Source organism: Pristiophorus japonicus, chromosome 2 (assembly GCF_044704955.1).
Source record: "Pristiophorus japonicus isolate sPriJap1 chromosome 2, sPriJap1.hap1, whole genome shotgun sequence".
NCBI lineage: Eukaryota > Metazoa > Chordata > Chondrichthyes > Pristiophoridae > Pristiophorus > Pristiophorus japonicus.
In genome coordinates, this window is record NC_091978.1 from 53863583 (window position 1) to 53890074 (window position 26492).

The following is a 26492-nucleotide window of genomic DNA, read 5'->3' on the forward strand; positions in this document are numbered from 1 at the left end:
GGCTGGGTCATTGAATATATTTAAGGTGGAGATAGACAAGTTTTTGAGCGATAAGGGAGTAAAGGGTTATGGGGACAGGGCAGGGCAGTGGAGCCTCAAAACCTCCTTAGTAAAGTGCAACATCCCCACTGACACCTGAAAATCTCTGGCCAAAGACCGCCCTAAGTGGAGGAAGAGCATCCAAGAGGTTGCTGAGTACCTCGAGTCGTGTCACCGAGAGCATGCAGAAAACAAGCGCAGGCAACAGAAGGAGCGTGCGGCAAACCAGACTCCCCACCCACCCTTTCCTTTCAATGACTGTCTGTCCCACCTGTGACAGAGACTGTAATTCCCGTATTAGACTGAACAGTCACCCGTGAACTCACTTTTAGAGTGGAAGCAAGTCTTCCTCGATTTTGAGGGACTGCCTCTGATGATGGGATGATCTTATTGAATGGCGGAGCAGGCTCGAGGGGCCAAATGGTCTACTCCTGCTCTTATTTCTTATGTTCTGATGAAACCATTTTAAAGCTCTGACTGTGGGAACAGATTTAAAAGTTCAGACAGTTTCATTAAACACCAGTGAGTTCACACTGATGAGAGGCCGTTTAGTTTCTCTCACTGCTGGCTCTGGGTACTCATCCAACCTTATGGCACACCAGTGTGTTCACATGAGGGGAAGGCCATTCATCTGCTCCGTGGATTCTCCCAGTTATCCAACCTGCTGGCACACCAGCAAGTTCACAAGTAACTGCAGGGGTTGGATTCTGCTGTTTTTGCTGTGTTAATCACATTCAGGACTGAACCATGTTCATTCTGACAGTTGGGACTTTTTTTAGCTGGTGTTAATAATCCCTCAAATGGGGTGGAATTTAATATTAAAAGAAAAGAAAGAGTTGCATTTATATAGCGCCTTTCACAACCACCAGATGTCCCAAAGCACTTTTCAACCAATTAAATATATATATTTTTAAAATCTAGTCACTGCTGTAATGTTGGAAATGTGGCAGCCAATTTGGGCACAGCAAGCTTCCACAAACAGCAATGTGACAATGACCAGAAATTCTGTTTTAGTAATGTTGATTCTGGATATATGCCAAATAAATCAGCTTTATTTTAAATGCAGCTTTGCCTCTGTACCCACTTCTTCGGCCAGGAGTATTCCCCCTGCACAGCTGACCCTTTCTCGCGTTTTCAGAATTCTCACTCTAACTGGACCCCTCCCTCTGGCCTCTTACCCTCTCTAGACTTCTTCATTGCAAACTGCCAACGGGGCATTGGTTGTCTCCATTTCTCTGCTCCCCTCACTCACTCCAACCTACTTCCCTCTGAACTTGCAGCACTCCGTTCGCTCAGATCCAACCCCAACTTAGTCATTAAATCTGTTGATAATGGTGGCGCTGTTGTTATTTGGCGAACCAACCTTGCAGAGGCTGATCGGCAACTCTCTGACACCTCCTCCTGCCTCCCCCTGGACCATGACCCCGCTACTGAACATCAAGCAATCATTTCCCAGACCGTCACTGACCTCATCTCCTCTGGAGATCTTCCCTCCACAGTCAACAACCTCATAGTTACCCAACCCCACACAGCCCACTTCTACCTCCTTCCCAAGATCCACAAACAGGACTGCCCCAGTAGACCTATCATTCCAGCCGTTCTTGCTCCATAGAACTTATTTCTTCATATCTCGACTCTATTTTTTCTCCCCTTGTCCACTCTCTTCCCACCTACATCCACGACTCATCCGACGCCCCTCCATCACTAACAATTTCCCAGCCCCAACCGTCTACTTTTCACCATAGACGTCCAATCCCTCTACATTTCCATCCCCCACAAGGATGGCCTGAGGACGCTCCGCTTCTTTCTCGAGCAGAGGCCCAACCAGACCCCATCCACCATCACCCTCCTCCGCCTGGCTGAACTTGTTCTCACATTGAACAAATTCTCCTTTAACTCCACTCACTTTCTCCAAATTAAAGGTGTTGCTGTGGGAACCCGCCTTTTCATGGGATATGTGGAACATTCTTTGTTCCAGTCCTACTCGGGTCCCCTCCCTCACCTCTTTTTCCGGTACATTGATGACTGTATCGGTGCCGTTTCCTGCTCTCGCCCTGAACTAGAAAATGTCATTCACTTTGCATCCAATTCCCACCCTCCCCTCACCTTCACATGGTCCATCTCTGACTCTTCCCTTTCCTCCTCTGTCTTCATCTCTGGGAATAGGCTTTCGATCAGTATCCACTATAAGCCCACTGACTTCCACAGCTACCTGGACTACACTTCCTCCCACCCAGCATCCTGTAAGGACTCCATTCCATTCTCCCAGTTTCCCCATCTCTGTTGCATCTGCTCTGACTCTGTCACCTTTCACACTAGTGCCTCTGACATGTCTTCCTTTTTCCTCATCCGAGGAGTCCCCTCCGCCATGGTCAACATGGTCCTCGACCGCGTCTGTTCTATTTCCCGCACCTCTGCTCTCACCCCTTCCCCTCGCTCTCAGATCCACGACAGGATTCCCCTTGTCCTCACCTTTCACCCCATCAACCTCCACGTTCAACGGATCATCCTCCACCATTTCCGCCACCTCCAGCGTGATCCCACCCATCCCCTCTCAGCATTCTGAAGGGGCTGCTCCCTCCGTGACACCCTGGTTCATTCCAGTTACCCCCAGCACCCTTCCCCTTCCCACGGCACCTTTCCGTGCAAGCGTAGGAGATGCAACACCTGCCCTTTTACCTTCTCCCTTCCCACTATCCAGGGCCCCAAACACTCCTTCCAGGTGAACAGCAATTTACTTGTACTTCTTTCAATTTAGGATACTGTATTCGCTGCTCATGATGTGGTGTCCTCTACATTGGGGAGACCAAGCGTAGATTGAGTGACCGCTTTGCGGATCACCTCCGTTCAGTCCACAAGTGTGACCCTGAGCTTCCGGTCGCCTGTCACTTTAATTCTCCACTCCATTCCCACTCTGACCTCTATGTCCTCAGCCTTCTACACTGTTCCAACGAAGCTCAACATATGCTCGAGGAACAGCACCTCATCTTTCGTTTAGGCACTTTACAGCCCTCTGGATTCAACATTGAGTTCAACAATTTCAGAGCATATCCGCTGCCCATCTTTGGCTCCCTTCCACCCCCCCACCGAGCCTATGTTTTTTTTTCCTTGTCTCTGATGGCAACCATTCACACCCTATCTTGACTAATTTTTAAACCTAAGAACATAAAAAAATAGGAACAGGAGTTGGCCACCTTGCCCCTCGAGCCTGCTCCACCATTTAATATCATGGGTGATCTGATCATGGACTCAGCTCCACTTCCCTGACCGCTCCCCATAACCCTTTATTCCCTTATCGCTCAAAAATCTGTCTATCTCCGCCTTAAATATATTTAATGACCCAGCCGCCACAGCTCTCTGGCGCAGAGAATTCCACAGATTTACAACCCTCTGAGAGAAGAAATTCCTCCTCATCTCAGTTTTAAATGGGCGGCCATTTATTCTGAGACTATGTACCCTAGTTTTAGTTTCCCCTATGAGTGGAAATAGCCTCTCTGCATCCACCTTGTCGAGCCCCCTCATTATCTTATAAGTTTCGATAAGATCACCTCTCATTCTTCTGAACTCCAATGTGTATAGACCCAACCTACTCAACCTATCTTCATAAGTCAAACCCCCACATCTCCGGAATCAGCCTAGTGAACCTTATCTGAACAGCCTCCAATGCAAATATATCCTTCCTTAAATACGGAGACCAAACTGTACGCAGTACTCTAGGTGTGGCCTCACCAATACCCTGTACAGTTGTAGCAGGATTTCTCTGCTTTTATACTCTATCCCTCTTGTAATAAAAGCCAATATTCCATTTGCCTTCCTGATTACTTGCTGTACCTGCATACTAACTTTTTGTGTTTCATGCTCAAGGACCCCCAGGTCTCTGTACTGCAGCACTTTGCAATTTTTCTCCATTTAAATTATAATTTGCTTATCTATTTTTTCTGCCAAAGTGGATAACCTCACATTTTCCCATAGTATACTCCATCTGCCAAATTTTTGCCTACTCACTTAGCTTGTCTATATCCCTTTTCTAACCCTTGGCATTGCCATTTCAATTCGGCCCATCATCCCTTTTGTCTCTCTAATCTCTCCTGCCTTCCAACCTATCACAGACCTTCCCTTTTGTTCTTTCTTCCCCTCCCCCTTTCAGTGCTTAAGAATGTGTTCTTTTCGAATACTCACCTGTTCTGACGAAGATTCGTTGACCTGAAACGTTAACTCTACTTTTCTCTCCACAGATGCTGCCCAACCTGCTGAGATTTCCAGCATTTTCTCTTTTTATTTCGGATTCCAGCATCCGCAATATTTTGCTTTTGTATTAGTGTCAATTCCTTGTTTTTTTCATGATAACAAGAGACTAATGGATTTCCTGCCTACCGACTGTTCCATTTTTGGTCTTTTCTCCCTTCTTACTCTTGATTATTTAAGTTATTTTAAATTTGGTTACCCTCATGGACAAGACCCAGCTCCCCCAGACCATCCAGAATGCCTCTCCTCGACTTGGTATCCCAACCCTAAACCTAGCACCAAAACACTGACCCCTATCGGTAAGATCCTAACCCAATTCACTAACATAATCCCTAACCCCAACCCCTGACTGTATCACCCTAACATCTATCATTGATCCCTGAAGAGCCCGGTCTCAATAGTGATTGTGATGTCATCGAGGTACAGAGGTCAACGGCCAGGTTATTTTAAAATATATTTTCCTCTCCTCACTTCCTGGTCCAAATGCACCTCTCTGTTCCTCCACCGCTCCATTCACCCAAGACCCATAGTATTTGGTGGACAGGCTGCTGTAGGGATCCAATAGAGAATTCAGAACAAACTTATTTACCCAAAGAGTGGTGAGACTATGGAACTCTCTGCATAAGACAAAAAGCCAGCAAAGAACGAGTAAAAGAATGATTAAGAAAGGGAAGATAGACTATGAAAGTAAACGAGCACGAAATATAAAAGCAGATAGCAAGAGTTTCTATAGTTATATAACAAAGAAAAGAGTGTCTAAAGTAAATGTTGGTCCCTTCGAGGACGAGACCCGGGGAATTAGTAATGGGGAACATGGAGATGGCAGAAACTCTGAACAAATATTTTGTATCAGTCTTTACGGTAGAGGACACTAACAATATCCCAAAAGTGGATAGTCAAGGGGCTATGGGGGTGGCGGGGGGAGGAACTTAACACAATCACTAAGGAGGTGGTACTCAGTAAGATAATGGGACTAAAAGCAAATAAATCCCCTGGACCTGATGGCTTGCATCCTAGGGTCTTAAGAGAAGTAGCAGCAGGAATTGTGGATGCATTGGTTGTAATTTACCAAAATTCCCTGGATTCTGGGGAGGTCCCAGCAAATTGGCAAACTGCAAACGTAATGCCCCTATTTAGAAAAGGAGGCAGACAAAAAGCAGGAAACTATAGACCAGTTAGCCTAACATCTGTAGTTGGGAAAATATTGGAGTCCATTATTCATGATCATAGGCAGTCCCTCGGAATCAAGGAAGTCTTGCTTCCACAATAAAAATGAGTTCTTAGATGACTGAACAGTCCAATACGAGAATCACAGTCTCTGTCACAGGTGGGACAGACAGTCGTAGAGGGAAAGTGTGGGTGGGGAGCCTGGTTTGCCGTATGTTGCTTCCGCTACCTGCGCTTGATTTCTGCATGCTCTCGGCGACGATACTCGAGGTGCTCAGCGTCCTCCCAGATGCACTTCCTTCACTTAGGGCGGTCTTTGGCCAGGGACTCACAGGTGTCGGTGGGGTTGTTGCATTTTATCAAGGAGGCTTTGACCATTATTAAAGAAGCAGTAGCAGGACATTTGGAAAAACATAATTCAGTCAAGCAGAGTCAGCATGGATTTATAAAAGGGAAGCCATGTGGTACACTCATAATAAAGGATGAAACAGTACTGTGTACAACGAGCAAGTGTGACCTTAGCTCCTTTAATAAGACTCCAGAGTGCAGGTATCTTGTGGGTGGCCTGCTTATATACCATGCTCCCAAGGGATGCCGGGATCCCTTGGGACTCTCACAGGTGGGCCCTCTGGTGGTTAGGTGTCATACAGGTTACAAAGGGTTAAATACTTAACATCACTCCCCCGTGAAGTCAACAGTACACTTATTTACAAGGTGAGATGATCTGGGGCTTTTCGCTCCCTTGTCGATCGTCTCGGTACAAATGCGGGTGTGGGTGAGTTGGTCAGTTCTTCACTGGGCTGTTGGACAGCCAGTCTTGTCGGGCTGCTGGTTATGATGAGTTCGGCTTCGTGGTCAACCATGATGTCAGTTGCCACTTGTGTGTGTGTTGGAGGCACACAGGGTACACATGAGGGTACAGGGCCCAGAAGAACCGAGGACCCAGGGGCAGCACGGGCCAGCCCACACTGCGATATGTGCGCGCACTAGGTCTGTGCAGCAGAGCAGGTCTCTAGTCGTCCTGGTTAATCCTTGCCACTGGATAAAGACCTAGCTCTGTCAAGCCCGTGTGGTGGCTGATGTGCAATGGTCACCATACATTAAAAAAATTCATGCACAGGCATCTTCCACCCCCTCAACTGGAGTTCAGGACGGGAACATCGGGTCCTTCATTGAAACATGTGAACTCTCATGGAAGCAAGTCATCCTCGCTCGAGGGACCGCCTATGATGGTGTGTTGGAGGGTCAAAGTTGGTGGTGTCTTCTTCGGGTTGTTCGTAGCTGTTGGTGAACCGCAATTTGATTTGGTCCAAATGTTTTCTGTACATTTGTACATTGGCCAATTTGACCTGAAACACCCGACTCCCCCCCTTTGGTTGGGACTGTGCCAGCGAGCCATTTGGGACCATGTTCATAATTGAGCACAAACACAGGATCATTGATTTCAATATCGCGTCACAAATTTGCGCGGTCATGGTACACACTTTGTTGATGCCGCTTGCCCTCCACGTGATCATGGAGATCAGGGAGGACAAGAGAGAGCCTTGTTTTTAGCGCCCTTTTCATGAGCAGCTCGGTTGGGGAACTCCAGTGAGTGAGTGGGGTCTGGAACGGTAGCTGAGCAGCACATGCGACAGCCGGGACTGTAGTGAGCCTTCCGACACTCGTTTCAAGCTTTGCCTGATGGTCTGAACTGCCCGTTCTGCTTGGCTGTTGGATGCGGGCTTGAACGGGGCAGATGTGATGTGTTTGATCCCATTGCGGGTCATGAATTCCTTGAATGCAGCACTGGTGAAGCATGGCCCATTGTCGCTGACGAGGACATCAGGCAAGCCGTGCGTGGCAAACATGGTTCATAGGCTTTCAATGGTGGCCATGGACGTGCTTACAGACATTATTGCATATTCAATCCATCTTGAGTAAGCATCCACGACAACCAAAAATATTTTGCCTAGGAATGGGCCCGCATAGTCCACGTGGATCCTCGACCATGTTTTGAAGGGCCACGACCACAAACTTAGCAGTGCCTCTCTGGGTGCATTGCTCAGCTGAGAGCAAGTGTTGCACTGGCACACGCATGACTCTAAATCTGAGTCGATGCCAGGGCATCACACATGGGATCTGGCTATGGCTTTCATCATTACAATGCCTGGGTGGGTGCTGTGCAGTTCACATATGAACGTATCTCTGCCTTTCTTGGGCAAGACCATGCGATTGCTCCACAATAGACAGTCCGCTTGCAGGGACAACTCGTCTTTGCATCTGTGGAACGGCTTAATCGCCTCCTGCATCTCCACTGGGACACCGGACCAGCTCCCATGGAGGACACAGTTTTTTTTACCAAGGACAGTAAAGGATCCTGGCTGGTCCATGTCCTGATCTGGCAGGCCATAACGGGGGATTTCACATTCTCGAATGCCTCCATGACCATGAGCAAGTCCGCTGCCCAGTGACAGCCGACTGAGAGCATCTGCGCAGTTCTCTGTGCCCAGTGTGTGGCGGATTACATAGTTGTATGCCGTTAGCGTGAGCGCCCATCTTTGGGTGCGGGTAGAGGCATTGGTATTAATCCCTTTGGTCTCAGAGAACAGCGATATGAGCAGCTTATGGTCAGTTTCAAGCTCAAACTTGAGGCCAAATATGTACTGGTGCATTTTTTTCACCCCATAAACGCACGCCAGAGCCTCTTTTTCAATCATGCTGTAGGCCCTTTCGGCCTTGGACAAACTCCTGGATGCATAAGCGACCGGTTGCAAAATCCCTGATTCATTAGCCTGTTGTAATACACACTCGATCCCGTATGATGACGCATCGCAAGCTAGCACTAATCGTTTACAAGGGTTATACAAGACAAGCAGTTTGTTTGAACACAAGAGATTTCTGGCTTTCTTAAAGGCAGCCTCTTGTGAATTCCCCCAGAATTCCCCCATACCCAGTCGTCTCCCTTGCACAGTAGCACATGTAGGGGTTCTAGCAGGGTGCTTAACCCGGGTAGGAAATTACCGAAATAGTTAAGGAGTTCCAGGAACGACCGTAGCTCCATCACGTTCTGTGGTCTGGCGTGTTCTTGATGGCCTCCGTCTTGGCGTCAGTGGGTCTGATGCCGTCTGCTGCGATCCTTTTTCCCAAGAACTCGACGTCCTGCACCAGGAAAACACACTTCAAGCGTTTCAACCTGAGCCCCATGTGATTCAACCAACTAAGAATCTCTTCCAGATTCTACAAGTGCTCAATGGTGTCCCGACCTGTAACCAGTATGTCATTTTGGAAAACCACAGTGCAAGGAACCGACTTTAGCAGGCTCTCCATGTTCCGCTGGAAGATAGCTGCAGCCGACCGAATCCCGAACGGGCACCGGTTAGAGATGAACAGACCTTTGTGCAGGTGATGCAGGTGAGGCCTTTCAAAGACTCCTCCAGCTCCTGTGTCATGTAGGCCGAGGTGAGGTCCAGCTTGGTGAACGTCTTCCCCCCAGCCAGGGTCGCAAATAGGTCGTCTGCCTTGGGTAGCGGGTACTGGTCCTGCAGCTAAAAACAGTTAATCGTTACTTTATTGTCCCCACAAATTCTAACCATGCCGTCCTCTTTAAGTACCGGGTCAATCGGACTAGCCCAGTCGTTGAATTCCACCGGCGTGATGATGCCTTCTCGCTGCAGCCTGTCCAGCTCAATTTCCACTTTTTCACACATCATGTATGGTACTGCCCGTGCCTTGTGGTGAATGGATCGCGTACTGGGAACCAAATGGATCTGCACTTTTGCCCCTGAGAAGCTTCCAATGCCTGGCTCAAACAACGATGGGAACTTGCTCAAAACCTGGGCACATGAGGTGTTGTCGATGGACAAAAGCGCTCGGATGTCATCCCAATTCCAGCGGATTTTTCCCAGCCAGCTTCTGCCAAACAACGTGGGGCCATCCCCTGGCGCACAATCCACAGCGGGAGTTCGTGTACTGCTACGTCATAGGAGACTTTGACTTCTGCACTGCCAATTACAGGGATTAGTTCTTTGGTGTAAGTCCTTAGTTTGGTGTGAATGGGGCTGAGCTTGGGCCTGTGTGCCTTTTTGCCCCACAGCCTGTCGAAGGTCTTTTTACTCATTATGGACTGACTTGCACCCGTGTCCAGTTCCATAGATACTGGAATACCGTTCAGTTTAACTTTCAACATTATTGGTGGATATTTCATCGTGAACACCCCGTATACTTTTGCCTCCTTGGTACGAATCTCCAATTCAGCCCGATCCACAGTGGATCGATCTTCCTCTGCAATATGGTGGTTTGCAGGGTTTGCAGGGTTTGCAGCTCGCCTGCACATTCGTTGGAGGTGTCCCATTGTTCTGCAACCGTTGTACGCATAGTGCTTGAAGTGGCATTGATGGGGCCGATGCTCACCTCCACAATGCCAACAAGATGTTAACTGCCTTGCATTAACGATTGATGACAGAGTCTGGATCAACTGAGGTCGGGCAGCAGCAGCCAGCGTGTATGTTCTGCCATGTACATTTCTGCTCGAAACCGATGTTACTTTATGCACAGTACTGGCTGAAACTTCTTTACTCTGTGGAAATCTGTTTGGTGTTGTCGCTGGTGGACATAAATGCTTGGGCTATCGTTATGACTTTACTTAGATTCGGAATGTCTACAGTCAACAGTTTGCGAAATATTGTCCCATGTCCAATGCCCAGTTCAAAAACATCTCTGAGCATTTGTTCTAGGAATCCCTCAAACTCACAATGTCCTGCGAGGCGCTTTAGTTCCGCAACATAGCTCGCCACTTCCTGGCCCTCCGATCGTTGACACATGTAGAACCGATATCTCGCCATCAAAATGTTTTCCTTAGGATTTAGGAGCTCCCGGACCAGCATACACAATTTTTCATAGGATTTCTCTGTTGGTTTTGCCAGAGCCAGGAGATTCTTCATGAAGCCATAGGTTGTTGCCCCACAGACAGTTAGGAGGATCGCCCTTCGCTTGTCCCTTTCCAGCTCGTTGGCCAAGAAGTATTGGTCGAGTCGCTCCATGAAGGCCTCCCAATCATCGCCTTCTGAGAACTTCTCCAGGATACTGACTGTTCTTTGCATTTTCAAGTGGTTGTTCGTTACCTCGTCGCCAATTGGTACACTCATAATAAAGGATGAAACTGCATACTGTGTACAATGAGCAAGTGTGACCTTAGCTCCTTTAATATGACTTCAGAGTGCAGGTATCTAATGGGTGGCCTGCTTATATACCGTGCTCCCAAGGGATGCTGGGATCCCTTGGGACTCCAACAGGTGGGCTCCCTGGCAGTCAGATGTCATACAGGCTACAAGTAGTTAAACACATAACATAATGTTTGACAAATTTTCTGGAATTCCTTGAGGATGTAACAAACATGGTGGATAAAGGGGAACCAGTGGATGTGGTGGATTTGGACTCCCAGAAGGCATTAGACAAGGTGCCACATAAAAGGGTGAGAACACTCGGGTCAAAGGCAGAGTCTCGATTGAGGAGATCTTCAAAGTGCTCCTTGCAGCGGGCCCTGACAGCCTCGGTGTCCTTGATGAGTGTTTCCCCGTTCTTGGCCAGCAGTGGGGTGGGGTCTTGGGAGTTTGAACCGTAGGTGGCCTTGAGTGCAATGAAGAATCCTCGCACATCATGGCTGTCGGCCAGCTGTTGTATCTCTTGTGCTTTCTCCATCCACCATCTGTTCTCTAGGTCCCGGGTTTTTTGTTGGACCTCAGCCTTGAGCCATCTGTAATGTTGTTTTGCTGCTCCTGAGTTGGGTTGTTGCTTGAGGCTCAGAAATGCTCTGCGCTTGCAATCTATTAGTTCTTGGATCTCCTGATCATTCTCATCAAACCAGTCCTGGTGTTTCCTGGTTGAGTGACTGAGCGTCTCTTTGCAGGCACTGGTTATGGAGGCCTGGAAGGCAGACCAAGCGCTGTGGGCATTCCGCAAGATCCTACATATCACCTGGGAGGACAGATGCACCAATATTAGCGTCCTCGATCAGGCCAACATCCCTAGCATTGAAGCACTGACCACACTTGATCAGCTCCGCTGGGCAGGCCACATCGTTCACATGCCAGACACGGAACTCCCAAAGTTCTCTACTCAGAACTCCTTCATGGAAAACAAGCCAAAGGTGGGCAGAGGAAACGTTACAGGGACACCCTCAAAGCCTCGCTGAAAAAGTGCAACATCCCCACTGACACCTGTGTGTCCCTGGCCAAAGATCGTTCCAAGTGGAAGAAGTGCATCCGGGAGGCGCTGAACACCTCGAATCTCATCGCTGAGCGCATGCAGAAATCAAGTGCAGGCAGTGGAAAGAGCATGCGGCAAACCTGTCCCACCCACCCTATCCCACCTGTGACAGGGACTGTGGCTCTCGTATTGGACTGTTCAGCCACCTAAGGACTCATCTTAAGAGTGGAAGCAAGTCTTCCTCGATTCCGAGGGACTGCCTATGAAGATGATGATGATGATGACATAAAAGTTTACTGCACAAGATTAAAGTTCACAGGGTTGGGGTTAATATATTAGCATGGATAGAGGATTGGTTAACTAACAGAAAACAGAGTCGGGATAAATGGTTCATTATTCGGTTGGCAATCAGTAACTCGTGGGGTGTCACAGCGTTCAGTGCTGGGACCCCAATTATTTACAATCTATATTAATGACTTGGAAGAAGGGTCTGAGTGTAACATAGCCAGGTTTGCTGACGACACAAAGATGGGAGGAAAAGCAATGTGTGAGGAGGATCCAAAAAATCTGCAAAAGGACATAGACAGGATAAGTAAGTGAACAAAAATTTGGCAGATGGAGTAAAATGTTGGAAAGTGTGAGGTTATGCACTTTGGCAGAAAAAAAATCAAAGAGTAAGTTATTATTTAAATGGAGAAAAATTGCAAAGTGCTGCAGTACAGTGGGACCTGGGGGTACTTGTGCATGAAACGCAAAAGGTTAGTATGCAGGTACAGCAAGTGATCCGGAAGGGCTATGGAATCTTGGTCTTTATTTCAAAGGGGATGGAGTCTAAAAGCAAGGAAGTCTTGTTACAGTTATGCAGGGTATTGGTGAGGCCTGAAATGCTGTGTACAGTTTTCGTTTCCATATTTAAGAAAGGATATACTTGCATTTCAGGCAGTTCCGAGAAGGTTCACTAGGTTGATTCCTGAACTGAGGGAATTATGAGGAAAGGTTGAGTTGGTTGGGCCTCTACACATTGGAATTCAGAATAATGAAAGGTGATCTTATCGAAACGTATAAGATTATTAGAGGGCTTGACAAGGTGGATGCAGAGAGGATATTTCCACAGATAGGGCAGACTAGAACTAGGAGGCATAATCTTAAAATAAAGGGTCCATTTAAAACTGAAGGAATTTCTTCCCTCAGAGGGTTGTGAATCTGTGGAATTCACTGCCTCAGAGAATGGAAGCTGGGTCATTGAGTAGGTTTAAGGCAGAGATAGACAGTTTCATAACCGATAAAGGAGTAAGGGGTTATGGGGAGCGGGCAGGGAAGTGGACCTGAGTCCATGATTAGATCAGCCATGATTGTATTAAATGGTGGAGCAAGCTCGAGGGGCCGTATGGCCTACTCCTGCTCCTATTTCTTATGTTCTTATTTAGAGCTGCATTTAAGGAAAGGCTGGACCAGCATATGAGGGAGAAGGAAATTGAGGATTATGCTGATGGATGTAGCTGAAGAAAGACAGGAGGGGACTCGAATAAGAACACAAGAACATAAGAACATAAGAATTATGAACAGGAGTAGGCCATCTAGCCCCTCGAGCCTGCTCCGCCATTCAACAAGATCATGGCTGATCTGGCCGTGGACTCAGCTCCACTTACCCGCCTGCTCCCCGTAACCCTTAATTCCCTTATTAGTTAAAAATCTATCTATCTGTGACTTGAATACATTCAATGAGCTAGCCTCAACTGCTTCCTTGGGCAGAGAATTCCACAGATTCACAACCCTCTGGGAGAAGAAATTCACTCTCAACTCGGTCCTAAATTGGCTCCCCCATATTTTGAGGCTGTGCCCCCGAGCTCTAGTCTCCCCGACCAGTGGAAACAACCTCTCTGCCTCTATCTTGTCTATCCCTTTCATTATTTTAAATGTTTCTATAAGATCACCCCTCATCCTTCTGAACTCCAACGAGTAAAGACCCAGTCTACTCAATCTATCATCATAAGGTAACCCCCTCATCTCCGGAATCAGCCTAGTGAATCATCTCTGTACCCCCGCCAAGGCTAGTATATCCTTCCTTAAGTAAGGTGACCAAAACTGCACGCAGTACTCCAGGTGCGGCCTCACCAATACCCTGTACAGTTGCAGCAGGACCTCCCTGCTTTTGTACTCCATCCCTCTCGCAATGAAGGCCAACATTCCATTCACCTTCCTGATTACCTGCTGCACCTGCAAACTAACTTTTTGGGATTCATGCACAAGGACCCCCAGGTCCCTCTGCACCGCAGCATGTTGTAATTTCTCCCCATTCAAATAATATTCCCTTTTACTGTTTTTTTTTCCAAGGTGGATGACCTCACATTTTCCAACATTGTATTCCATCTGCCAAACCTTAGCCCATTCGCTTCACCGATCTAAATCTCGTTGCAGCCTCTCTGTGTCCCCTACACAACCCGCTTTTCCACTAATCTTTGTGTCATCTGAAAATTTTGTTACACTACACTCTGTCCCCTCTTCCAGGTCATCTATGTATATTGTAAACAGTTGTGGTCCCAGCACCGATCCCTGTGCCACACCACTAACCACCGATTTCCAAACCCAAAAAGGACCCATTTATCTCGACTCTCTGCTTTCTGTTAGCCAGCCAATTCTCAATCCATGCTAATACATTGCCTCTGACTCCGCGTACCATTATCTTCTGTAGTAACCTTTTGTGTGGCACCTTAGCGAATGCCTTTTGGAAATCTAATTACATCACATCCATCGGTACACCTCTATCCACCATGCTCATTATATCCTCAAAGAATTCCAGTAAATTAGTTAAACATGATTTCCCCTTCATGAATCCATGTTGCTTCTGCTTGATTGCACTATTCCGATCTAGATGTCCCGCTATTTCTTCCTTAATGATAGCTTCAAGCATTTTCCCCACTAGAGATATTAAACTAACCGGCTTAAAGTTACCTGCCTTTTGTCTGCCCCCTTTTTTAAACAGAGGCGTTACATTAGCTGCTTTTCAATCCGCTGGTACCTCCCCAGAGTCCAGAGAATTTTGGTAGATTATAACGAATGCATCTGCTATAACTTCCGCCATCTCTTTTAATACCCTGGGATGCATTTCATCAGGACCAGGGGACTTGTCTACCTTGAGTCCCATTAGCCTGTCCAGCACTACCTCCCTAGTGATAGTGATTGTCTCAATGTCTTCCCTTCCCACATTCCCGTTACCAGCAATTTTTGGTATGGTTTTTGTGTCTTCCACTGTGAAGACCGAAGCAAAATAATTGTTTAAGGTCTCAGCCATTTCCACATTTCCCATTATTAAATCCCCCTTCTCATCTTCTAAGGGACCAACATTTACTTTAGTCACTCTCTTCCGTTTTATATATCGGTAAAAGCTTTTACTATCTATTTTTATGTTTTGCGCAAGTTTACTTTCGTAATCTATCTTTCCTTTCTTTATTGCTTTCTTAGTCATTCTTTGCTGTCGTTTAAAATTTTCCCAATCTTCTCATTTCCCACTAACCTTGGCCACCTTATACGCATTGATTTTTAATTTGATACTCTCCTTTATTTCCTTGGTTATCCACGACTGGTTATCCCTTCTCTTGCCGCCCTTCTCACTGGAATATATTTTTGTTGAGCACTATGAAAGAGCTCCTTAAAAGTCCTCCACTGTTCCTCAATTGTGCCACCGTTTAGTCTGTGTACCCAGTCTACTTTAGCTAACTCTGCCCTCATCCCACTGTAGTCCCCTTTGTTTAAGCATAGTATGCTCATTTGAGACACTACTTCCTCACCCTCAATCTGTATTACAAATTCAACCATACTGTGATCACTCATTCCGAGAGGATCTTTTACCAGGAGATTGTTTATTATCCCTGTCTCATTACACAGGACCAGATCTAAGATAGCTTGCTCTCTTGTAGTTCTGTAACATACTGTTCTAAGAAACAATCCTGTATGAATTCCTCCTCCAGGCTACCCCGTGCGATTTGATTTGACCAATCGATATGTAGGTTAAAATCCCCCATGATTACTGCCGTTCCTTTTTCACATGCCTCTATTATTCCCTTGATTATTGTCCGTCCCACCATGAAGTTATTATTTGGGGGCCTATAAACTATGCCCATCAGTGAACTTTTTCCCCTTACTATCTCTAATCTCCACCCACAATGATTCAACATTTTGTTCATTGGAGCCAATATCATCTCTCACAACTGCCCTGATATCATCCTTTATTAACAGAGCTACCCCACCTCCTTTCACTTCTTGTCTATCTTTCCGAATTGTCAGATACCCCTGTATGTTTAATTCCCAGTCTTGGCCACCCTGCAACCACGTTTCTGTAATGGCCACCAAATCATACCCATTTGTAATGATTTGTGCCGTCAACTCATTTACTTTATTTCGAATGCTGCGTGCGTTTAGGTAGAGTGTTTTAATACTAGTTTTTAAACCATGATTTTTAGTTTTGACCCCTCCTGCAGCCCCTTTATATTCATACATATTGTCCTTTCCTATCACCTTGTGGTTTACACTTACCCCAGTGCTACTCTGCTCTGTTGCCTCCTGCCTTTTGCATTCTTTCTTGGGGTCCTGTTCATCTGCGCTCTCACCCATTCTAACTAGCTCAGAGCCCTCTCCTGGGTTCCGAATACTCCTCGCATTGAGGCACCAAGCTTTCAGGCTTGCCTTTTTATTACACTTTGACCCTTTAAAATTTTGCTGTACATTGGCCCTTTTTGTTTTTTGCCTTGGGTTTCTCTGCCCTCCACTTTTACTCATCTCCTTTCTGTCTTTTGCTTCTGTCTCCATTTTGTTTCCCTCTGTCTTCCTGCATTGGTTCCCATCCCCCTGCCATATTAGTTTAACTCCTCCCCAACAGCACTAGCAAACACTCCCCCTAGGACATTGGTTCTGGTCCTGTCCAGGTGCAGACTGTCCGGTTTGTACTAGTCCCACCTCTCCCAGAACTGGTTCCAATGTCCCAGGAATTTGAATTCCTCCCTGCTGCACCACTGCTCAAGCCACGTATTCATCTGCGCTATCCTGCGATTCCTACTCTGACTAGCACGTGGCACTGGTAGCAATCCCGAGATTACTACTTTTGAGGTCCTACTTTTTAATTTAGCTCCTCGCTCCTTAAATTCATCTCGTAGGACCTCATCCCTTTTTTTCCTATGTCGTTGGTACCAATGTGCACCACGACAACTGGCTGTTCTCCCTCCATTTTCAGAATGTCCTGCACCCGCTCAGAGACATCCTTGACCCTTGCACCAGGGAGGCAACATACCATCCTGAAGTCACGGTGCGGCCGTAGAAACGCCTATCTATTCCCCTTACAATTGAATCCCCTATCACTATCGCTCTCCCACTCTTTTTCCTGCCCTCCTGTGCAGCAGAGCCAACCACGGTGCCGTGAACTTGGCTGCTGCTGCCCTCCCCTGGTGAGTCATCCCCCTCAACAGTACTCAAAGCAGTGTATCTGTTTTGCAGGGGGATGACTGCACGGATCCCCTGCACTGCTCTTCCTGCTGGTCTTCCATTCCCTAGCTGGCTGTGGACCCTTCACATGCAGTAAGACCAACTCGCTACACGTGCTACTCACATCATTCTCAACATCGTGGATGCTCCAGAGTGAATCCACCCTCAGCTCCAAATCCGCAACGCGGTCCGTCAGGAGCTGGAGGCAGATACACTTCCCGCACAAGTAGTCGTCAGGGACACCAGAAGTGTCCCTGAGTTCCCACATAGTACAGGAGGAGCATATCACGTGACCGAGCTCTCCTGCCATGACTTAACCCTTAGATACACTTAATTGGAGCATAAGCGCCGGTATGGACTAGTTGGGCCGAATGGCCAGTTCCTGTGCAGCATGTTCTTTGTCATCCTCGTAAAATAGGCTGTATTCAAAAATTTCACAGGCTCAATGGCGGCTGCACATACCCATAATGCCGCGCGGTTTGGAATACTCCTTATCTGAATGGCTGAGCCCGATGCGCAGTGGAACCTGGTTGCGGGACGCCTGGAGGAAGATGATGGTGGGAACAGAGCAGGAGGAGAGGGTGGAAACAGGGTGGAAACAGAGCGGGACAGCAGGCGAGGAGGCGAGTTTAGGAACATGGGGAGCGGCCTTCGTACCCAATAACTGCCCCCGGGGCCGGTCCAGCTGCGGGGCGGCAGCGCTGAGGCTTTCTCCCGGGGACAGGAGGAATTAGAGCCGCGGGTGGGCGGGGAAGCTCCATAAACACCCGGAGTAGGCCTCAGGCCCCGCGGTGACCGGCCCAGCCGCTCAGGTCATCATCATCATCATCATCATAGACAGTCCCTTGCTTCCACTCCTGAAGTGAGTTCTTTGGTGGTTGAACAGTCCAATATGAGAGCCACAGACTGTCACAGGTGGGACAGATAGTCTTTGAGGGAAAGGGTGGATGGGACTGGTTTGTCGTACGCTCTTTCCGCTGCCTGCGCTTGATTTCTGCATGCTCTCGGCGATGAGACTTGAGGTGCTCAGCACCCTCCCGGATGGGCTTCCTTCACTTAGGGCGGTCTTTGGCCAGGGACTCCCAGGTGTCAGTGGGGATGTCGTACTTTATCAGGGAGGCTTTGAGGGTGTCCTTGTAACGTTTCCACTGCCCACCTTTGGCTCATTTGCCGTGAAGGAGCTCCACATAGAGCACTTGCTTTGGGAGTCTCGTGTCTGGCATGCGAACTGTGTGGCCTGCCCAACGGAGCTGATCAAGTGTGGTCAGTGCTTCAATGCTGGGGATGTTAGCCTGGACGAGGACACTAATGTTGGTGTTGGTACGCCTGTCCTCCCATGGGATTTGCAGGATCTTATGGAGACATCATTGGTGATACATCTCCAGCGACTTGAGGTGTCTTCTGTACATCGTCCATGACTCTGATCCATACAGGAGGGCAGGTATTGCTACAGCCCTGTAGACCATGAGCTTGGTGGTAGATTTGAGGGCCTGGTGTTCGAACACTCTTTTCCTCAGGCGGCCGAAGGCTGCACTGGAGGCGGTGTTGAATCTCCGCATCAATGTCTGCTTTTGTTGACAAGAGGCTCCCGAGGTATGGGAAATGGTCCACATTGTCGTATGGCGCTCAAGTCAGCGAGGTTACTGCTTGCCATCTTGGCCAGGGTGCGATCACGCGCATGTGTGGCCATTCTGTCGGGAACAAAGTGTGGGCAGTGCTTCGGGGTCCCAGTGACCAGAAGAGAAAATCATTGAAAGAAAGACTTGTATTTATATCGCGCCATTCACGACCACCGGATATCTCAAAGCGCTTTACCGCAAATGAAGTACTTTTGGAGTGTAGCCACTGTTGTAATGTGGGAAACACTGCTGCCAATTTGCACACACCAAGTTCCCACAAACAGCAATGTGATAATGACCAGATAACCTGTTTTTTTGTTATGTTAATTGAGAGATAAATATTAGCCAAGACACTGGGGATAACTCGAAATAGTGCCATGGGATCTTTTATGTCCATTTGAGAGAGCAGTTTAATGTTTCATCTGAATGACAGCACCTCTGACATCTCCCTCAGCACTGGAGTGTAAGCCTCAATTTTTTTCAAGACCCCCTGATGTGGGTCTTCAAACCACAACCTTCTGATTCAGAGTCGAGTGTGCTACCCACTGAGCCACAGCTGACATTGACATTAATTTTATTCTCACTCTGCACACACTGGTGTAGAAGTGAACCCAACCATGGTAGATCGGGGGAGAAAACTGGGAGTGGAGGAAAAAATGTTAGAGATGGTGCAATGTGTTTGGATTTCAGCACAAGGAGTAGGGAGAGTGTGTGGGACGGGGATTTACAGCTTTGGGGAAACAAGAGAGGAAAGAATGTTCCATAGAAACTAGAATTGTCTGTTCTGCATTTCTATCCTGTACTTACAGCGATGACTTTTGAAAACTCCTTTCACAGGGTATTAGAAGGGCAGGATTTGCAGATAGGAAACATCATGCCAAGATCTGACAGAGTCACTCGATTCACTGAATATCATCGGCCTTTGAATGTGGAAGGAGAAAAGTTTGTCTGTTCTGTCTGTGGGAAAAGATTTCAAACATCAGTGTGACTGGAAAAGCACTGAGACACACACACCCGAGTGAGAGTGTTCCAGTGCACTGACTGTGGAAAGAGCTTTAACCAGTTACACAGCCTGAAAAACATAGCACCATTCACAGCGGGGAGAAACCGTACATGTGTTCTGTGTGTGTACGAGGCTTCAACTGATCGATCAACATGGCGAGACAGAAGGACACCCACACCACGGAGAAACCGTGGAAATGTGGGGACTGTGGGAAGGGATTCAATTACCCGTCCCTATTGGAAACTCATCAACGCAGCCACACCGGGGAGAGGCCGTTCACCTGCTCCGTGTGTGGGAATGGATTCGCTCACTCATCCACCCTGCTGAATCACCAGCGAGTTCACACTGGGGAGAGGCCGTTCACCTGCTCCATATGTGGGAAGGGATTCACTCAGTCATCCAACCTTCTGATGCACCAGCGAGTTCACACTGGGGTGAGGCCGTTCACCTGTACTGTGTGTGAGAAGGGATTCACTACGTCATCCAACCTTCTGACACACCAGCGAGTTCACACCAGGGAGAGGCCGTTCACCTGCTCCATATGTGGGAAGGGATTCACTCAGTCGTCTCATCTTCCTGATCACCAACTTGTTCACACTGATGACAGACCTTTTAAGTGTTATGACTGTGAGAAGAGATTTAAAAGCAGAAAGGATTTGCGGATGCACCAGCGTGTTCATACTGGGGAGAGGCCATTCACCTGCTCCGTGTGTGGGAAGGGATTCACTCAGTCATCCAACCTGCTGACACACCAGCGAGTTCACAAGTGATGTAGGGGTTGGATTCTGCTGTTAATCACATCCAGGACTGAACCATGTTCATTCTGACAGTTGGGGTTTGTTTCTGCTGATGTTAGCCCTATAACTGGGCTGGAGTTTAATATTCTGATAAATGTCAAATAAATCAGCTTTATTTATCCACACAGGAAATGTATTTAACAGAAGATGAACAAGTAAACACATCATGGTTCAATAATCCAGCTCTATATTCACAGAAGAAAGTCTGTTATCTAACTCCTTGAGTGGACAAAATAAATAAAGATCCCAAATGTAAGTATTCTGTTGCTCTTTTCTAAATACCTTTCAAATCCTGACTTCCTTACTTATTATAGAATTACCCATCCCTGTGGGAGTCGATATTGATCAAAGACTACTAATTGGAAACTTGAAACTGATTTTTCTCTTTCAGGTGGTTTAAGCTGACCAGTTTCTTCTCTTGAGAATCTTCAAGGAGACTCTTTGATTTAAACATAGGTCTCCCCTCTTTTATTGCAGGATTAGAGTTACTGGGAATTTGAATATCTGACCACTCAAATTTAAAAGGACCCATCAGTCATATACAGACTGAACCAATCACACAGCTCGGTGTCAGTATGAATTATTCCTCTTTCCAGCCTGTAACCAATGAAACTTGTAACACTGAAGCTGAAATTCCACTTCCGTGCGCCGGGGGTGCAGGCAGTGCTGGGCACAGAGGGAGCAGCAAACCTGGTTCAGAGTGGGCACGCTGGGTTTGTCCTTTCCCGCGGTTTTACAATGAGGATGTGCTGGGGCCCAGTGGGCTTTCACTGCTCCGGGGTATTTCCGGGCGTGTCCTCACTGCGCCTGGAATTCCCACACATTGCCCCCTGGGTGTGAGGCCAGCGCTCTGGGCCTTTAAACACTGGAGTGAAGCCGAATCCTGCAGGTACACAGTCACCAGGAGGAGTTTCGAACTGTCCGGGCGGACCTCTTGGGGAGATTAGTCCCACTTTTGGGGCGGTTGTGTTTTTTTCCCATTGTCCTGTTGTTTCTTCCCTTAGTTAGATTGGATCTTTATTTGTTCCCTTTGGTTAGGTTTCAGTCTCACTGCTGCACCCACCACTCAAAGCACTTTGCCGTTGAAGGTGGCAGGACTAGTTTATAAGGCTGTTATAACAAGCTGACGGGATTTATAAATAGAGGTACAGAAAGCAAGGAAGTTATGCTAAACATTTATGAATCACTGGTTAGGCCTCAGCTGGAGTATCATGACCCAATTCTGGGCACCAAGCTTCAGGAGGGATATCAAGGCCTAGGAGAGGGTGGAGGGGAGGTTTACGGGAATAGAAACATAGAAATCTACAGTGCAGAAGGAGGCCGTTTCGGCCCATCGTGTCCGCGCCGGCCGACAGAGCCACACGGCCCTCGGTCGTCATCATCATCATAGGCAGTCCCTCGGAATCGAGGAAGACTTGCTTCCACTCCTGAAGTGAGTTCCCTGGTGGCTGAACAGTCCAATACGAGAGCTACAGACTCTGTCACAGGTGGGACAGCTAGTTGTTGAGGGAAAGGGTGGGTGGGACTGGTTTGCCACACGCTCTTTCCGCTGCCTGCGCTTGATTTCCGCATGCTTTCTGCATGCTCTCGGCATTGAGACTCGAGGTGCTCAGCGCCTTCCTGGATGAACTTCCTCTACTTAGGGTGGTCTTGGGCCAGGGACTCCCAGGTGTCAGTGGGGATGTTGCACTTTATCAGGGAGGCTTTGAGGGTGCCCTTGTAGCGTTTCCACTGCCCACCTTTGACTCGTTTGCCGTGACGGAGTTCCGAGTAGAGCGCTTGCTTTGGGAGTCTCGTGTCTGGCATGCGGACTGTGTGGCCTGCATAGCAGAGCTGATCAAGTGTGGTCAGTGCTTCAATGCTGGGGATGTTGGCCTGGATGAGGACGCTGATGTTGGTGCGCCTGTCCTCCCAGGAGATTTGTAGGATCTTGCGGAGACATCATTGGTGATATTTCTCCAGCAACTTGAGGTGTCTACTGTACATGGTCCATGCCTCTGATCCATACAGGATGGCAGGTATTACTACAGCCCTGCTCTACCATGAGCTTGGTGGCAGTTTTGAGGTCCTGCTCTTCAAACACAATTTTTCTCAGGTGGCCGAAGGCTGCACTGGCGCACTGAAGGCAGTGTTGGATCTCATCGTCAATGCCTGCTTTTGTTGATGGGAGGCTTCCGAGAAATGGGAAGTGGTCCATGGTGTCTGGGGGGCAGTGCTGTGCGGTGAGGACAGGCTGGTGGAGGACCTTTGTCTTATGGATGTTTAGCGTAAGGTCCATGCTTTCGTCCGCCTCAGTAAATACGTCGACTATGTCTTGGAGTTCAGCCTCTGTGCGCAGAAGCAGGCATTGTCCGCGTACTGTAGCTCGACGACAGAGGTTGGGGTGGTCTTGGATCTGGCCTGGAGAAGGCACAGGTTGAACTGGTTCCCACTGGTTCTGTAGTTTAGTTCCACTCCAGCGGGGAGCTTGTTGACTATGAGGTGGAGCCCTGAAGGTTACATATAAATTTATGAACAATGAGCAATGGCAGAAAGGTAAAGAGCATCCGGCCCAACCAGTCCGCCCCACACAACTGCAATACCTCATGTATCGCATCATTTTACACTCCACTCCAACCAGAGCCATGCGATCTCCTGGGAGAGGCAAAAAAAACAGATAAAAACCCAGGCCAATTGGGGAAAAAAATCTGGGAAAATTTCTCCCCGACTCATCCAGGCAATCACAACTAGTCCAGGATATCACTCTGGCCGTATTAGATTCCCTGAAGTACTTACCATCATATCTGCGCCAGCCAACAAGAGGTTAACCAGTCTAATCCCACTTACCAGCTTTAGGTCCGAAACCTTGCAGGTTACGGCACTTCAAGTACCCATCCAAGCACCTTTTTAAATGTGGTGAGGATTTCTGCCTCTACGACCCTTCCAGGCAGTGAGTTCCAGACCCCCACAACCCTCTGCGTGAAGATGCATCCCTTCAAATCACCTCTAAACCTTCCACCAAGCACTTTAAAACTTTGCCCCCTTGTAATTGACCCCTCCATCAAGAGAAATAGGCCCTTGCTATCCACTATATCCAGGCCCCTCAAAATTTTATACACCTCAATGAGGTCTCCTCTTGGTCTCCTCTGTTCCAAGGGGAACAAACCCAGGCCATCCAATCTATCCTGTGGGAGGGTTGCTGAGTGACTGAGTGAGCCAGATTAACATCAGTGCAGTCAGTAACAGGACGCTGGGGGAGGGTAACCAAGTGACAGTGTGAGGGAGCTGGATTAACATAGTACAGATACAGTCAGTAACAGGACATTGTGGGAGGGTAACTGAGTGACAGTGTGAGGGAGCTGGATTAACATTAGTTACAGATACAGTCAGTAACAGGGCGAGGGGGAGGAGTTACTGAGTGACTGCATGAGGGAGCTTGTTTAACATCAGTACATATACAGTCAGGAACACAAGACGCTGGGGGAGGGGTCACTGAGTGACAGCGTGAGGGAGCAGGATTAACATAATAAGAGCATAAGAAATAGGAGCAGGAGTCGGCCATATGGCCCCTCGAACCTGCTCCACCATTCAATAAGATCATGGCTGATCAGATCTTGGCCTCAAATCCACTTACCTGCCTGTTCCCCATAACCCTTGACTACCCAATGGTTCAAAAATCTATCTATCTCCACCTTAAATATATTCAATGACCCAGCCTCCACAACTCTTTGGCGCAGAGGATTCCATAGATTCACGTCCCTCTGAGAGAAGAAATTCCTCCTCATCTCCATCTTAAATGGGTGACCCCTTATTCTGAAACTATGCTCCCTAGTTCTAGATTCCCCCATGAGGGGCCAATTTGATTTGTCCAATCTATATGAAGATTAAAGTTGCCCACGATTATTGCAGTACCTCTTAAAATTCTCATCCTCCAGCCTTACAACCCTTCAAGACCCCTGCGCTCCTCCAACAAGGCCTATTGTGCAACCCCCACTTGCTTTGCTCCACCATTGGCAGCCATGTCTTCAGTTGCCGAGGCCCTAAGATCTTTGACCAAGCTTTTGGTTATCTGTCCTAATGTCTCCTTCTGTGCCTTAGTGTCAGTTCTGACTGATTTACGCTCTTGTGAAGTGCCTCGAAACGTATTACTGCATTCAAGGTGCTTTGTAAATGTACGTTGCTGTTGGTATGAGCGGAAGATGATGGTTTAAACAGCCGGGAATGGAGACACCGCGTCCCCGGGGCAACTAATTGAAGGAACCAGAAATGTGAAGTTTCCTCCACCTGAGACATAAGGAACATTGCAACCAGCTCCTCACACACACCCGGCCTTGCTGTCGCAGAACGGTCCCCGGCCTGTGAGCACCATCGGAGCAGGCCAGGCAGCGGAAGGATCAGCATGGCGGCATATCACTCCAGGGAGCAGCACGTGCTGGAGCAGGAGAACGACGGCAGTGAAGAGGGACCTCACCAAGATCCAGGTCAGTGATTGGAGGGTGGGCAGATACAGCAGGAGCGGCGAGTGATTGTAGAGGGACGTGATCAGGGCCCAGGAGAAGCGAGGGTCCAGGGGCAGCACAGGCCAGCCCACACTGCGATGTGTTTGCGCACTAGGTCCGTGAAGCAGAGCAGGTCTTCAGTTGTCCTGTTTAACCCTTGCCACTGGACCAAGACCGAGCTCTATCAAGTCCGTGTGGTGGCTGGTATGTAACGGTCACCACACGTTAAAAAAATCTACGCACAGGTATCTTCCATCCCCTCAATTGGAATTCAGGACCTGGAATATCGGGTCTTTCATTGAAACATCTGCGAACTTTTTGACGTGGAAGCAAGTCATCCTCGATTCAAGGAACCGCCTATGATGATGATGATGATGATGTTAGACACAATCAGCCAGGGATGGTAGCTGTTCTGTTCCCCATGGTCGAAATGCCACAGCTCACTGTATAGGATCATAGCTCAGAATTACCACTGAACAAGGTACTGGAGCGCAAACAGTGACTGGGGCCAAACTCCACCATCACGCAGCATCTTCAGGGAGAAAATTTGGAGCCTGCGATGAAGCTGGATTTCAAACGGCGAGGATGTGGAGAAGTGGGAGTGTGTGGGACACGGGATTTACAGCTCAGGAACAAAAGAGGAAAGAATGTTTCAGAGAAACTAGACCTGTGTGTTCAGAATTTCTATCCTGTACTTGCAGTGATGACTTTTGTAAATTATGAGGACAGGTTGCAGAGACTAGGCTTGTATTCCCTGAATATAGAAGATTAAGGGGTGATCTAATTGAAAAATATAAGACGATTAAAGAGTTGAAAGGGTAGATAGAGAGATGCTAATTCCTCGTGGAGGAGTCCACAGCAAAGCAACATAATCTTGAAATTAGATCTAGGTCATTCAGGAATGGTGTCAGGAAGCACTTCTTCACACAACTGCTGAGAGGCTGTTTCCCCTGGCTGGACAGTCTGGAACAAGGGGCCATAGTCTCAGGATAAGATATTGGCAATTTAGGACTGGGAAAAGGCATGTGAATCTTTGGAATTCTCTACCCCAGAGGGCTGTGGATGCTCATTCATTCAGAATATTCAAAATGGAGATCGAATTTTGGACACTAAAGGAATCAAGGGATATGGAGATAGGGTGGGAATGAGCAGGTTCGAGGGCCTACTGCTCCTATTCTTATATTCATTAAGGGTAGTGGGAATCTGAAATTCTGTCCCCCCAAAAATTGTTGAGGTTGGGGACCAATTGAAAATATCAAAAATGTGTGTGCTAGATTTTTGATGGGGAAAGAGTACTACAGGTTATGGAATGAAGGTGGGAAGATGGAGTTAAGAACAGGTATGATCGCATTGAATGGCAGATTGGGCTCAATGGGCTGAATGGCCTACTCCTGTTCCTATATTCCTACTTTCAGTGATGACTTTTGTAAACTGCTTTTACAGGAGATTAGAAGGGGAGAATATGTAAACAGGATTAAACCTG

The 26492-nt window shown here is 47.8% G+C and overlaps 1 protein-coding gene across 4 annotated transcripts in view; it reads left to right on the forward strand.

Annotated features, from left to right (window-relative positions):
* Window positions 1–17675: 17675 nt before the first annotated feature.
* LOC139238207 (zinc finger protein 239-like) overlaps window positions 17676–26492 on the forward strand; it is a 50694-nt gene continuing 41877 nt past the window's right edge. Inside the window, exons 1-2 of one of the 4 annotated variants that reach the window (XR_011588575.1) lie at window positions 17676–18027; window positions 19569–20783. Coding sequence is in view for 1 of the 4 variants with exons in the window: in XM_070867467.1 (XP_070723568.1) it covers window positions 19887–20504 (618 nt within the window). In the remaining 3 variants the exon portion in view is untranslated. Of the gene's footprint in view, window positions 18028–18053; window positions 18554–19568; window positions 20788–26492 lie in introns of those variants that run through there. The other 3 variants (XR_011588576.1, XM_070867467.1, XR_011588577.1) reach the window with 3 other exon arrangements.